At 33.2% G+C, this 13487-nt stretch overlaps 1 protein-coding gene across 1 annotated transcript; it reads left to right on the top strand.

Moving 5' to 3' along the window:
* Nucleotides 1–9566: 9566 nt before the first annotated feature.
* LOC132037458 (uncharacterized) lies at nucleotides 9567–11190 on the top strand. Its single transcript, XM_059427986.1, has 3 exons — nucleotides 9567–9939; nucleotides 10857–10951; nucleotides 11133–11190. The coding sequence occupies exons 1-2, from the start codon at nucleotides 9644–9646 to the stop codon at nucleotides 10912–10914; spliced, it is 354 nt and encodes a 117-aa protein (XP_059283969.1). The 5' UTR covers nucleotides 9567–9643; the 3' UTR covers nucleotides 10915–10951; nucleotides 11133–11190.
* The last annotated feature ends 2297 nt before the right edge of the window (nucleotides 11191–13487 follow it).

Genomic DNA, 13487 nt, shown 5'->3' with positions numbered 1-13487 from the left:
GCAGGTAATGGAGATATTCTAAGCATTTCATTAGTTATATATCAACGTTCCAATAAAAATACTTGTATGCATCAAAAACTCCAGATTCCTTGGATAAGTGCATTAAAAAGAGTTTACTTATTGAACAATTTCTTAATGATGGATACGTGGTATATATTCGCCCCGTAAGAACAGTACATCCGCATTCCTTCAGGGACAAGGTTAGAGTTCAGTAAAATCCGCTAAAAATTGCCAAATCTGCCTTTTCAGAACTGCAGCATATGTTTATAGATTACTAGATATTACTTAAAATACAAACCATGCGATCGCGAAAGATTACTAGATATAACCCTTTACTAAATTGTGCTCTATTTCATTTTCTCTTAAAATATCTTTTGAACAAGCTGAAATTTTATGAGACAACGTTAAACGACGGTTTAAAACATTAATGTTTAGTTGATTATTTTGAACAATGCATAAGCAAACATTAAACCTAAGTTTAATGTTATCAGAAGGGTTAATTTCTTGAGTTATTTAAATAATTTTAGAAAGAGGGACACAATCTAAATTATGACTGAAAAAGAGAAATTTATGCGCATCAGCTCATGCGATCAGAGCCCAAATCTGTGAAATTTCATTTAATTGCACGGTTTGACCCTCAAAAGGGCTGGTATTTAATTTTTGTCTTTCAAAATCAAGCTTATGCTTTGAGGGCATGAGTTTCTCATGGGATTTGACATAATTTGTGGGTATCACGATGAGTAACTTTATGTCTCGTAAAGACTTGCACACACAAGAGAGTAAAGTGCAAATGAACGCACCCCAAAAAAAAAAAAAAAAGAAAAAAAAAAAAAAGGATCGTCGTATGGAAATCTCGGTAAAACCCCTAGTGGTCTAGGGAATTATGGCCTGCGAGCAGCCTGGAGGTCTAGGAGCTATGTTATGTAGTGGTGTTTTCTCAAACTGTCCATTCAGTGCGCCATCGAAGCAAGTTGAGAAACCGCCACAAGCTGCTGAACCATCCACCAATCTCTTCGTTTCTGCTATATATACCTAAATGACTTCTCATTTATGCTCCTTTCTTCTATTTTCTTAGTTTGTACATAGCCACTTTTATGACCTTTGTTTAACAGGATTAAATAAATACACCTTTTTTTTTGGTTGGTATCTACGTGGTTATGACTATTTTTTGCGTATAAGTTTGTTTCACATTTGTTTCCTAAATGACTTCTCATTTTTTCAGTTGTATAGCAAATTTTATGATTATGTTTTTAATCAGAAGTAACGATTGATTTAGATGTTCATATAAATGTGCGTTTTTGTTTGCATCAACGTTCTTATGAGTAATTTTTTGCTTATATGTATGTCATTGTTACTCCACCTTCCATTTGAGATATTGTGGCATAATATGCTTGTTCATATTTGTATATCCTTAGCCATTTAAGGTTCGTCATGATCAAAGATGTTATAATACTATCTAATAGTAGTATTTATTAATGATTCTTAAGAAGCACAAAATCATCTTGGAAAGAGCTAAAGTAATTGTAATGTGTTTTTCTTTTATGGGAAAGATGTCGTGTAGGAAAAAAGCTATCATCTTTTGCTATTAGTATATAGTATAGTATGTATATGTTGCTCGAATCTTCAAAAATGTCGAGGAGTGTATGTCGGATCCTCCAAAAGTAGTATACATTTTTGGAGGATCCGACACATGTGCGGCAACATTTTTGAAGAGTCCGAGCAACATACTATGTACAGTTATCCATCGTGTAGGTGCTTAATGAAATTAGTTTAGGTGAAAGCGAGACTATGTCTATAATATAAGCCATTGAATCAACAGTTTGATGCTTTATTTTGAATTGCAGAGCTTTAATTAGCTCTTTTGAAAAATTCCTTGCTCAACTTCTTGATACATTTATCTTGTTGATGATTTTTCCTGTTGTAAAGGTGAGAAGTATTTCTAAGCTAACTATTAGAATTTGGGGGTCAAAGCTTGTCTCTTTGATAAGTTGTGTCACATTGGTTGATTTTTTGCAATCGGAATTTGCATAAATGGGAATTTCCAGGTTCTATAATTTTACAGGGAACAATTCAGTCTTTTATCACACATTGCGTTGTTAGTATTCTAGAACATTTGTATGCAAGTTGCCTCTAATTTCTGTTCAGCAGCATGTAATGGAGGTTGGAACATTTTGAAGATCTTCTCTCATATTGTTTTTGTTTAATGTCACTGGAATCCTGAAATCATTTCTATGTTTGTCTTATTTCCAGGGCTTAGCAAACGTACTACCTCAGAAGGGCTTCGAGAAGCATTTGCAAGATATGGCCAAGTGGACCATGGTGTGTTTTACTTATCCTCATGCTCATGAATTATGATAACAATACATTTTAAAGGAAGTACATTGATTGTATTATTTTTGCTTTTTGCAGCTAGAGTGGTGACTGATCGATTATCTGGTTATTCAAAAGGTTATGGGTTTGTTAAATATGCGACCTTGGAAGATGCTGAAGCTGGTATCAAGGGCATGGATGGCCAGGTTAGTTGTGACACAGACACCAGAGTGCATCTTTTTCCATTTAAGTGAAATTTACTTAATATCCATGATGTTGTGTCAAAAACTATATGCTTATTGAAATGACAATTACAAGTGTAATTATAGCGTGACCTGCTCTTTTCTTCGTTCTAGAGTGGAAGCTATGTTTTGAAAAGCCTTATATGTTAGTAACTGGATTTTATACGGCCTCGTATTTATTAATAACTTTAGATCGAGAATCCTACATAGTAAAACAGAAAAACATATCTTTAAACCTTTTCTTTAAGCATAAGTCAGTTTCTCAAAGTACATCATTCATGTTTCTGTAATTGTTTAATGTCTTATGTCGAATTATGACTTTATATTGATCAAACCAAGATTGCAAGTTTGAATCGGACTTTCTGTGTAAAAAATAATGCCATCATCTTGCATATATTTGGAATTACATTTAGTCATGGATATTTTGGTGAATATTAAGAGCCCGTTTGGATTGGCTTATAGCTTAAAGCTGTTTGCAGCTTATAAGCTGAAAAAAATAAGTTGGGGTAGTCCAACTTATTTTTTTTGGCTTATAAGCTGTTTTAGAACTTATAAACGCTTTAGATAAACTAAGTTAAATGGGTCCAATTATTTTTTTGAGCTTATTTTAAGCACAAAATGACTTTAAGTTGGCCAGCCAAACACTCAAAAAAGCTGAAAACAGCTTATAAGCCAACTTATAAGCCAATCCAAACGGGCTCTAAGTCAGAACATGCTATGGTGAATTGCTTTAGTGCTTTTAAATGCATGAATTTAGCATGTGGTTGATTTGTGGTTTCACTTGAAAGAGAGAACAGAATACAGAGGCTGGACATCAAGGAAATGGTTGTGACTTTTTTCTCAAACTCAGAAAGTTCAGATATACTCATTGCATGTGCATCTCCATCTACTGAGGGTTCAGCTTAGTACTCCCTCTGTTTTAATTTATGTGAACCTATTTGACTGGGCACGAAGTTTAAGAATAAAGAGAAGACTTTTGAACTTGTGGTGTAAAATGAGGCACATGTATTTTATGTAGCTATAAATTATTGCATAAAGTAAATTGTTTCCAAATATGGAAAAGGGTGATTCTTTTTGGCACGGACTAAAAAGGAAATAGGTTCACATAAATTGAAATTGAGGGAGTATTTGATTGTTGAACTTCCTCTGTTTGCTTCTTTTAGTTGGAACTATCACTTAATATGGTCTCTTAAAGAAAAACGAAAATTCCCTTTCTGATCGAATAATTGATATTGCACATAATTTTTCATGTGTTGGAGCCTGCTGCTTTTGCCAATGTAAGAATTTCTTTAATATTCATGCTTCATAGAAGGGGCGAAGAGTTAGTAACTCCTAGTTGCCATGGGTGCTGTGGGATCTTAAGGCTGAATTTTGTGGAAAAGCTTATCATAACTCCAAATAGCTTGACACAGTGATGGAGATAGGATTTCATGAAGGAGATTTAAAAAATAATGCTCTATGTGTGTCTATACAATTAAAATACATATATGTACATATACACAAATTTATCACTTATACGCACAGTATAATTTTTCGATGAAGGGGAGTTGAATCCCCTTTGATAAACGTGACTCCACCAGTGGTTTGGTGGTGTATTTTCCTTTTTTTTTTATTGATCGTTTGATTCTTAAATTGCCAAAGGGCTGATGATATGCTAAAGTGCTCTTGAAATATATTTGATTCTTGAAGCATTAAAGTTAAGTCATGCTTGTCTGTTGCCTTATCTGTTTTGCAGTTTCTTGATGGATGGGTTATCTTTGCTGAGTATGCAAAAGCAAGACCACTACCTCCCTCAATGCAGAACAGTAATACTGTACCTGGATATGCCAGTTACAAGTCACCAACCTATGGCAGGCAATAAGGTAAACTTGATGCATTTCAACGCGATTTAAGAAGCGGCTTTTATCTTACATGGAAGGTTTTTTGGATTATGGCACTTTGTATATGCTAAACTGTCACTCATTTTTGGAAGTCAAGTCATCTGGGGCATGATGATAAAAGCATAGGAGAAGTTGGATATCTGTCATAGATAAAAACCCGGATATAATATGTTTGCATGTACTTTTTAATAATTTGCTTAGTTCTCTTAAGCATGACTTCTACTAGAAGCTTAATTTTTATGAAAAAAGACTTGTTACTTTTCAGCATTTGTGTTTTAGTACTCATTTTGGCTTTTGCTACTTTCTGTTAAGCACAAAGAGTCTTTCAATTTTGTGTTCATTTGGATAGGATTGAAGTTATTCAGTGTGAAGAAGACTGACTTTGACATACACTTTTGAATAACATGTTCTTGCATCTATCTATAAATACTAGTTTCATGCGGCCCGTGCTAAGCCCGGGCCCAAACTCAAAATATAAAAATTTGTATCAAATTTTTTTACCGCACTTTTTTCAGTAGACCTTTTTGGGGATTATTAAACATACCCAAAGTGTATCACTTATGTCACCGGAGGAAGAATTATAAGAAGAGGTTAAAGTAGTGAAGCTATCTAATCACAATCTAATTCAAACCAAAAAGTAGATTATATTTACATTGCATTTTTGAACAAGCAGTTTAGATTATAGTTACAGGACTCCTAAGTTGTGCTATTTGACAAAAACACATTTTCACAGTGGGCAAAACTAAGAGTAAAAGCTATAAGCACGAATAGTCCTGTATATTTTAACTGCTGATATATGACCGTCTGGGCCATTAAAAGTTTGGTATGTACAAGCCACCAAAAGACCTAAGTACAAGCTCGCCACAGTCATATCTTTTGGAAAAAAATACGTTATCCTTTGAATGAAATTAATGGAAGTAAGTTAGAGTTTCACCATTTAAAATTATCATGCCAATAAAAAGTTTTATCGCTGAATTAAGTGAAAGTAGAAAATAAATTATAGTTCTTCAAGTCTAGGCTTTGAGTTACTCCATGTTTTTTCTCCATTCTTTTGAGTTTGACTTTGATGGTCTGGTCTAATTTTTTTTTTAAAGAAAAAAAAAGTTAAACTCTTCTCTAATAATTAAAGAACAGATTATATACACAAATGATACATATTATATACAAAAATGATACATACCTTAGTGATTCATATTTTATACAGTTTCTATACATTAGAGATAGGTACTGATAGATATTTTTATAGACAAATGATACATATTATATACAAAAATGCATCAGTGTTTTTTGGAATATTTCTTATTAAATATACACATATTATACATGTTTTGGGATGGTTAACCTTTAGTGGTGACTTTTTTAATTGCCACTAAAAAGCCTGATTTTATCTTTCTTTGAGAAAAAAGATTTTTCAAACTATCCTCAAATCTTTAAGTGATATAGTGAATTTTGTTCTGTAGGCATAAAGAGCACACAAGTACAAATGTAAGTGGCATGATAGAAAGAAGAATAGTAGGATAACTTATCCCAGGATAAAACAGTGAAATTGACTAAAATAACCCTGACGTTCTCAAAACTCTTTTTCTACTACGTGAGGTGGAGGGTATTTTTGTAAACAAAAAACTTTTTCTTAAAAGTTACGCAATGCATGTTACTTTTAATATAACAAACCAAACAATCAATAAGAAATTATATCAGCATAACTAATTCCAACATAAATAATCTCAGTATAACTTATCTCAGCATAATTAATCCCATCATAACTTGTGTTCAAACCAAACAACCCCTTATGTATTTGTAAATTGTAATACATCATAGAATTCAAAAGTGATGGATAAAATTGTCCACAAATCATCTGACAAGTGGACCGTGCTTCCTGGAATTCCAAACAGTTTAATCCACCAAATCCAGCCTATCTTTAAAATACCAACTATATATCCTTTCCTTTTTTTTTCTTTGCTTGTCTAAAAGTAACACGCCCTCATAACTTTACCCGGAGTAAAACTTTTGCTCAGCAAAGCCACGTGTAGGCTTCCTATAAGACCTTTAAGGTCTGTGAGGACGACAAACATTTAGGATCAGCGCTTATATATAATAGTAATATCTGTACAGAAACAGGACCCGGAAATGTGTGAACTTAATGTCATGTCTCTTTCAAAATTTCTATGGTTTTGGTGTTTTTTTTTTTTGGGGGGGGGGGGGGGGGGGAGAGAAGGAATTACTATTGTCTTCTTGCCCAACTTGGTCCTTGCGATCATCGGCGGAGCTACAGTGTTAAGGTACCGGTTTGGACGAGCCTTAGTTTTTGCAAATATTCTTTATTTGTATTTGAAAATTTATTAGTTATGTAAATTACTCAATTGTGAATTCAGAACCTTTTGGACAAGGCTCGTAGCTTTTGCACAGATTCTTTATTTGTTTTAGAAAATTTATTAGATATGTAATTTACTCAATTGGGAATTAAGAACCTATAAATTTCAAATTCGAGTTCCGTCTCGGCTTGCAACTTGATCTCTCTTCGTATTCATTCATTATTTTCGATACCATAATTGGACTTACGTTTAATTCCTTTCATGTGTATGTTTAGACTATGTTTGTTGAACTGGTAATTCTTTTCATGTGTATCTTTTCATGTGTACTACTGGTCACAGGTGGCTAAAAATGATTGATTTTCACTAAATGTATGAAGTAGGATGTGCCTTCATCCTCAAGTAACTTGATGTGCGCCACTGAGAGTTACTATTCGTGCTAGCTGGTCTGAAACTAATCGTTTCTGATTCTCATTTATTAAGAAAAACAAGTGTTTTGCTCGAGTTTACCCATGTGGCACTTGTAACATATATCCTGTCTCCCATGTTGTGTCATAGTGATTGATTGGTACGGGTGTTCAGTAAATTACTAAATTTGTTACTCTCTCCGTCCAATATATGTATTTAAGTTTGACTTAACATGGAGCTTTAAGTGAAGTTTTTCTTAAAATTTGTTGTCTCAAACAAACTACAAAGATCTTTTGACTGCAAACTATTTTATTAGGATAAAATGTGAGTGTAAAGTTAAGCTATTGCTACATATAAAAAGATAGGAGTCTTATTCTTTTCTCATAAACTAATAAAACTAATACAGAAAAGTGCATCACATGAATTTGATGGAGTGAGCATTTGAGTGGTGTATGTTAAATATTTCTTTTACTTATTATTCAATCACATTATTTATCGTTTTAACAGTCTCTGTGAGTGGTGTGGCACTTAATTGTCTAATATATCATAAATTTTTTATCCGCATGACTGTTTTCACCTAACTAATTTAATTTAGCATTGTCAAGTGATTGAATGAAGTGCAAAATATATATTAATTAACAATAGCTAATTGATAGCTATGTATGTTTAAACACATGTTATGCATTCTTTGGTCAGGTGTATAGGAGAAAATATTTACCCGCTAAGTATGTGCAGAGTGAGTTGCGACGTGCTAAAGAAGCATGTTAAAATAAAGGAAAGCTGGGGTACATTTATTTTATTTGTGAAACATTGTTATTGCTTACATCTGGGGGAATTTGGTCCCTGTTGAGCAATTGATGGTATAGCTACTACAGAATATTGGTGTTTGATTTTGAAGAATTAAGTATATGTATTTGTTTCTACGTGGTTAGGATACCTCTGTTGGGTAGTATCCGATCTGTTAGTATGCATTCTGTTTATCGATTAGTTGATGTATCTACCATTATGTTTCTAGAAGTGTTGGAGGTGTCATTATGACATTATTGGATAAGATTCAATCATATTTGTTTTGGATGTATAGGCAACAACATGGATATGCACTCTCTAACACTTGCTTTGGGAACTTCCACGTTCGTCATATAGCTTTTTAAGTGTCTGGGGGACAGGCAATGGCAAAAAACAAAACTTTTATTAAAGAAATGCAATATATAAAAGTAGACACACTAAGAAGCTTACATGTATTATTTTTGGGTGAAGAGATTCAGATGAACCTCTTGCACAGGGTAATCGAAATATATTCGGAGAGATGCTTGAAATTCATTTTCAAATGTTACATTGGATCTGTTAAAGTGAAAAATTGAGAATCCGAGAATAGTTGCTTGTCGTATTTCCTCCATTTCGTTATTTGCCCTAATGATCTACCAAAAATTTACCTTTCACAAGTATTTTCACTAATAACATAACTACCTTTTTAAGGATAAAGGGTAATGATTTATTTCGAATTAAGTTTCTCTATGCAAATATAGGATGTTAACATGCCTTCTCCTCCTGATAATCTTGTAGTTTATGCTGCGTTTCAAATGAGAGTAGTTGTGAACTATATTTCTTTTTTGTCAAGTCTTGTTTGAATGTTAGGTATCTAAACATCTTGTGGTTAGATCATATCATCAAGGGCTGAGGTACCTTTGTCTAAAGGGAGTATTGATATATATTCCTATGTCGGAAAATTTCATTGTGTAGATAGGCTCGAAGAAAATCTTTTACATATGTGCTATGTTGAATCCCCTTAAAATTGTGCAGATATACTTCTTTATATTTTGACTATTTAGTGAAAATCTCAACTCCGCAAGGGTACTCAAAAATGATTTATAGAGGTCTTATACCATTCAATCTGTTGCCTTAAAGTGAGATGTTCAACTCACTTCCATTGTACCCAAGCAAATATTTTGGCGGCATATTTAGATTCTTTATTTTTCATCGACGGAAGGAAATTAAACAAAATGATTTAACTTATGTATACTAGAGTGTAAACCTTTTTCACTATTTGTGTATATTGGCTTGTTGTGGCTGGTAAGCTATTTTATTTCTCCAAGTTACTACTTTCACTTTTATGGATTGGTGAACTCTAATTTTCTTGTAGTGACTTTGATTTTTAATGTTAAATTAAACTCTTGAAAGAACAAAATACTTGCTAATAGAATACTCTCTCCATCCCAACTTTTTCTAAGAATTCGTGTTTCATCAAACACTCTCACATAAATTTTTTATGTGATCAAAGAGTAAAGAAGGATAGAGGTGGAAGTTGAGAAAAGACGAGAGTGGGATTGGAGCCAAGGACATTAACTACCAACTGCCTTTGGGTCCCTTGTTATAACTCCAATCCAGTAGAGCTGGCAATCTCTTGGGCCCAGCCACAAACAAAGAAATGCAGAGCAAAATAGGTGCAGCTTTAAATAGCTTAACCTGATATTCCCAACTCTGCTACCCAAAAAATATGAAGTTCCTTTTGGAACTAATAGCCTGCTGTGGCTGTTCTTCTCGTTTGCCCCCAGCTGAAGACACAGGGCCTCTCGTTCCTGGCTTGGCCCAGCCCGCTAACCGTAAGAACAGAAGACGGAGGAGAGGTAGAGGTGGGCCGCCAAGTTGTGGTGGTTCGGTCGCTAATTGGAGGCCGTCCCTTTCTGCCATTTTGGAAGACAACGCTCTACCACCTACGAATGTGAAGAGAAAGGTGTTAACTGCTTCGCCACCAGCCACTCAGCCCCGTCGTCGCAGTTTCGAAGACACTAGGTAAACTTTGAATTGTGTGATTATTTCGTCAAGACTGTTAGAAGGAACATATACTTTTATTTATAGGTGAAAATTCATTAAGATTATAATAGGTGATGGCAAAGCTTGAACTAGAAACCTCTGCTATAATATCATGTTTAATTGTATGACTATCACTTCTAAAACATACGATTTAGAGATTTTATACAGATATTTGTATAACCAGCATTTTGCTTCTTTTTGTAGTAGTAGTCTATGTTGATTAATAAAGAAGTGAATATATTGTACCTAACTCAACTTCAAAAAGTAGTTCATGATGTAAGCATTGTTCAAAGATCATAAAATGAAACCAAATATCCACATCCCACCTGATGTGGGAACTCGTCACCCTCTCGCATAACTAGAACTGGACATTTGTAGTGTTAAAATATAATATGTGGCCCAGTTTTGGTTAAACCATGAGAATTAGGATGAGCCTACATTTGAAAACCATCGTAATGAAATGAATTTTGTGTCTAACTCAACCTCAAAAACTAGCTCATGAAGTGAGAATTGCCCAAAAGTTATACACGAAGATGAATAGGAACTAATGGAAAGACATACTCGCTTCAACTAATGGAAAGACATACTCGCTTAGTCTTCAAGAGTTGGTGGAAGAACAATTTATTGCAGTAATTTCTATAAAAAATAGTTGTAAGGAAAGAGACGATCATGCAGTGAATGAAAATTAGCATGAGGAAGTATCTACTTCCATCTTTTGAATGTTCAATTCTTAGATTTAGATAAATTTGTGGAAAAGGAAATATATCTCACAAAGTTCATATTTTCGTTCAACAAAACGATGTTATGCAAAAGAATAATTGATACTACAACAAATTCTGTTTTCTATTTCAAGTTGTCTTCACAAACTCATATTTTCTATTTCTCTTAATTTGCAGGAGAGTTCCTGTTTCAGCTTTGGCGCCAGCTTTCTCCCCAACTCCTTTCTTATTTTAATTGCTTCTGTAAACTCTGGGGCTATTTTAGTTGTGACCGGTGATTGAAGACCTCCAGAATACAAAGATAACTTTGACCAGTCTTTCCATTTCATTTTATTATAACATGTGTTCACTTAGTTAATATTAGATATATTTTAATTATACACATAATATATCGAGATTAGTCGTGGTAATGTGTTCACGCGACCAAAATTGATACACAAATTCGCCCCCTGCTTGTGAGCATGTATGCATGTCGTGTAAATGTTCTATCTGATCTTATTTTTCTTGTTAATTGCCATTTGTCTTCCCTCTTTATTCTTCTCTTTGTTTAATTACGAGAAGAGAATTTTTTTTTTGCACATAATCCACAAAAACTACTAATGAGCTTCGAAAAACCATATGCAATTGAGTTACGGCACCAAATTTAATTCGCCCCACTATTTTAAAGACAAAATATAGCCTCACAAAACTAATAGGGGCAGAATTTAAAGAGAGGCCTTAAAATAGGTAGTACAGTGCAATTGATCCTAGGGAATCAGCTCAAACTTTGTCGCTCTGATTCATGTATTTTAAAGGGAAAATATGTAAATATATGTCTCAACTTTGCGATTTGGAGCAGATATACTTTTTGTTAAAAAAATGGTGCATATTCACCCCTGCAGTTATACAAATGGTGCAAATATATTTTTTTTGCTGACGAAATTCTTTTTAAAATTCATTTAGCTTATTTTTCAATAAAAAAATATCACACATCTTTAAAACAATAAGTTTACCCTCTTTTTCTAGTAATTTTTTTTTAAAGCCATGTGGCAATTTTTTTTCTAGGGGGTTGTATGGTTTGTTTAAAATAATATCACTGAGGCCTTAAAAAAAATGAGCCTACCCATTAAAATGAACAAGATTCGATTCACCAGAAAAAAAAAAAGTTAGTACCACGTTGCTTTAAAAAAAATAAGTCCACTAAAAAATGGGTAGGCTTTGTTTTTTAAAGTCATGTGTCATTTTCTTAATTAAAAAAAAAGTTAAATGATTATTTAAAAAAAATCCGTCAGCGAAAAGGGTATATTTGCGACATTTGTGTAACTGTAGGGGTATATATGCATCATTTTTTAACGAGGGGTATATCAACTCTAAATCGCAAAATTGAGGGATATCTTTGCACTACTTTTTTTGGCAAAGTTAGAGGGGTAAATAACTACCTTTCGTTTTTTGAAGGGTCATCGACCCGTTACAAGCCAGTAAAATATGAGCAAATAACTGATTTATGAATATTTTGTAAGTCCTATTCACAGTTGGTGCAATTATAAAAAAACACTACTTGAAAATCGGCTTTTTTCGACTACCAGTTCCGGCTCAGTCACATTTTTTCGACTATTGTAGTCGAAAATATATTTTTTATTTTAAAGAGCATCTCTTAATTCCTTATGCCAGATGAAATTGTGATCGCACAAACTATACATAGATTTCTATTATATATAAGTGCCAAAGGAGGACTAACACAACTTTACCAACTTGTATCAAAAGCTTTATAACTTGTACACGCAATGAATGCTTGTACCATAAGCTATATAACTTGTACACTTTACTCAACTATTTTTTATCCCACGTGGACATATGTCATAGTACTTAATATTTATTCCCTTCTCATGTATAGACGTATGCACTTCAATTTTTATTCTCCGACACATTTATATTTTTCCTCTACGCACTTTACTTGTTAGACTTTTCACGTTCTTGTTGAATATTTATTCTTTTCTCATGTATAAACGTATGCAATTCAATTTTAATTCTCCTACACAAATTTCTATTCTATTTATTTATTTTCTATATATAAGTGTGAAGAGAGGACTAATATAGCAATACAAATTTGTACCACAAGCCATATAAATTGTACAGTTTAACCAACTAGTTTTTTATCTCACGTGGACATATGTCATAGTATTGAATATTTATCTCTTCTCATGTATACACGTATGCACTTCAATTTTAATTCTCCGACACATTTATTTTCTCCGTGCACTTATACTTGTTGACTTTTGACTTTTCAAGTTCATTAAGAATTAATAAATGAAGTACTTCCTCCGTACCATATTACTTGGCCACATTACTAAATAATTTTTTTATCCCACGTGGACATATGTCATAGTACTGAATATTTATTCTCTCCTCACGTATGCACTTCAATTTTAATTCTCCGACACACTTATTTCCTCCATGCACTTTTACTTGTTGACTTTTGAATTTTTAAGTTCTTTAAGAATTAATAAATGAAGTACTCCCTCCGTTCCATATTACTTGGCCACATTACTAAACTACTTTTTTATCCCACATGGACATATGTCATAGTACTGAATATTTATTCTCTTATCATGTATACACGTATGCACTTCAATTTTAATTCTCCGACACATATTTATTTCCTTTGTGCACTTTTACTTGTTCACTTTTGACTTTTCACGTTCTTTAAGAATTAATAAATGAAGTACTAAACATTACTAAAAATATATGTCCAAATTACTCGTTCATTTACAAAGCTAAGATAAAATTAATTAAATCTTCCCATCTTACCCTCTCCGTCCCATATTACTT

The sequence above is a fragment of the Lycium ferocissimum genome, chromosome 11 (genome assembly GCF_029784015.1).
Source record: "Lycium ferocissimum isolate CSIRO_LF1 chromosome 11, AGI_CSIRO_Lferr_CH_V1, whole genome shotgun sequence".
NCBI lineage: Eukaryota > Viridiplantae > Streptophyta > Magnoliopsida > Solanales > Solanaceae > Lycium > Lycium ferocissimum.
The sequence above is the reverse complement of the archived record's forward strand: the minus strand, read 5'-3'. Positions and strand labels throughout refer to the sequence as shown.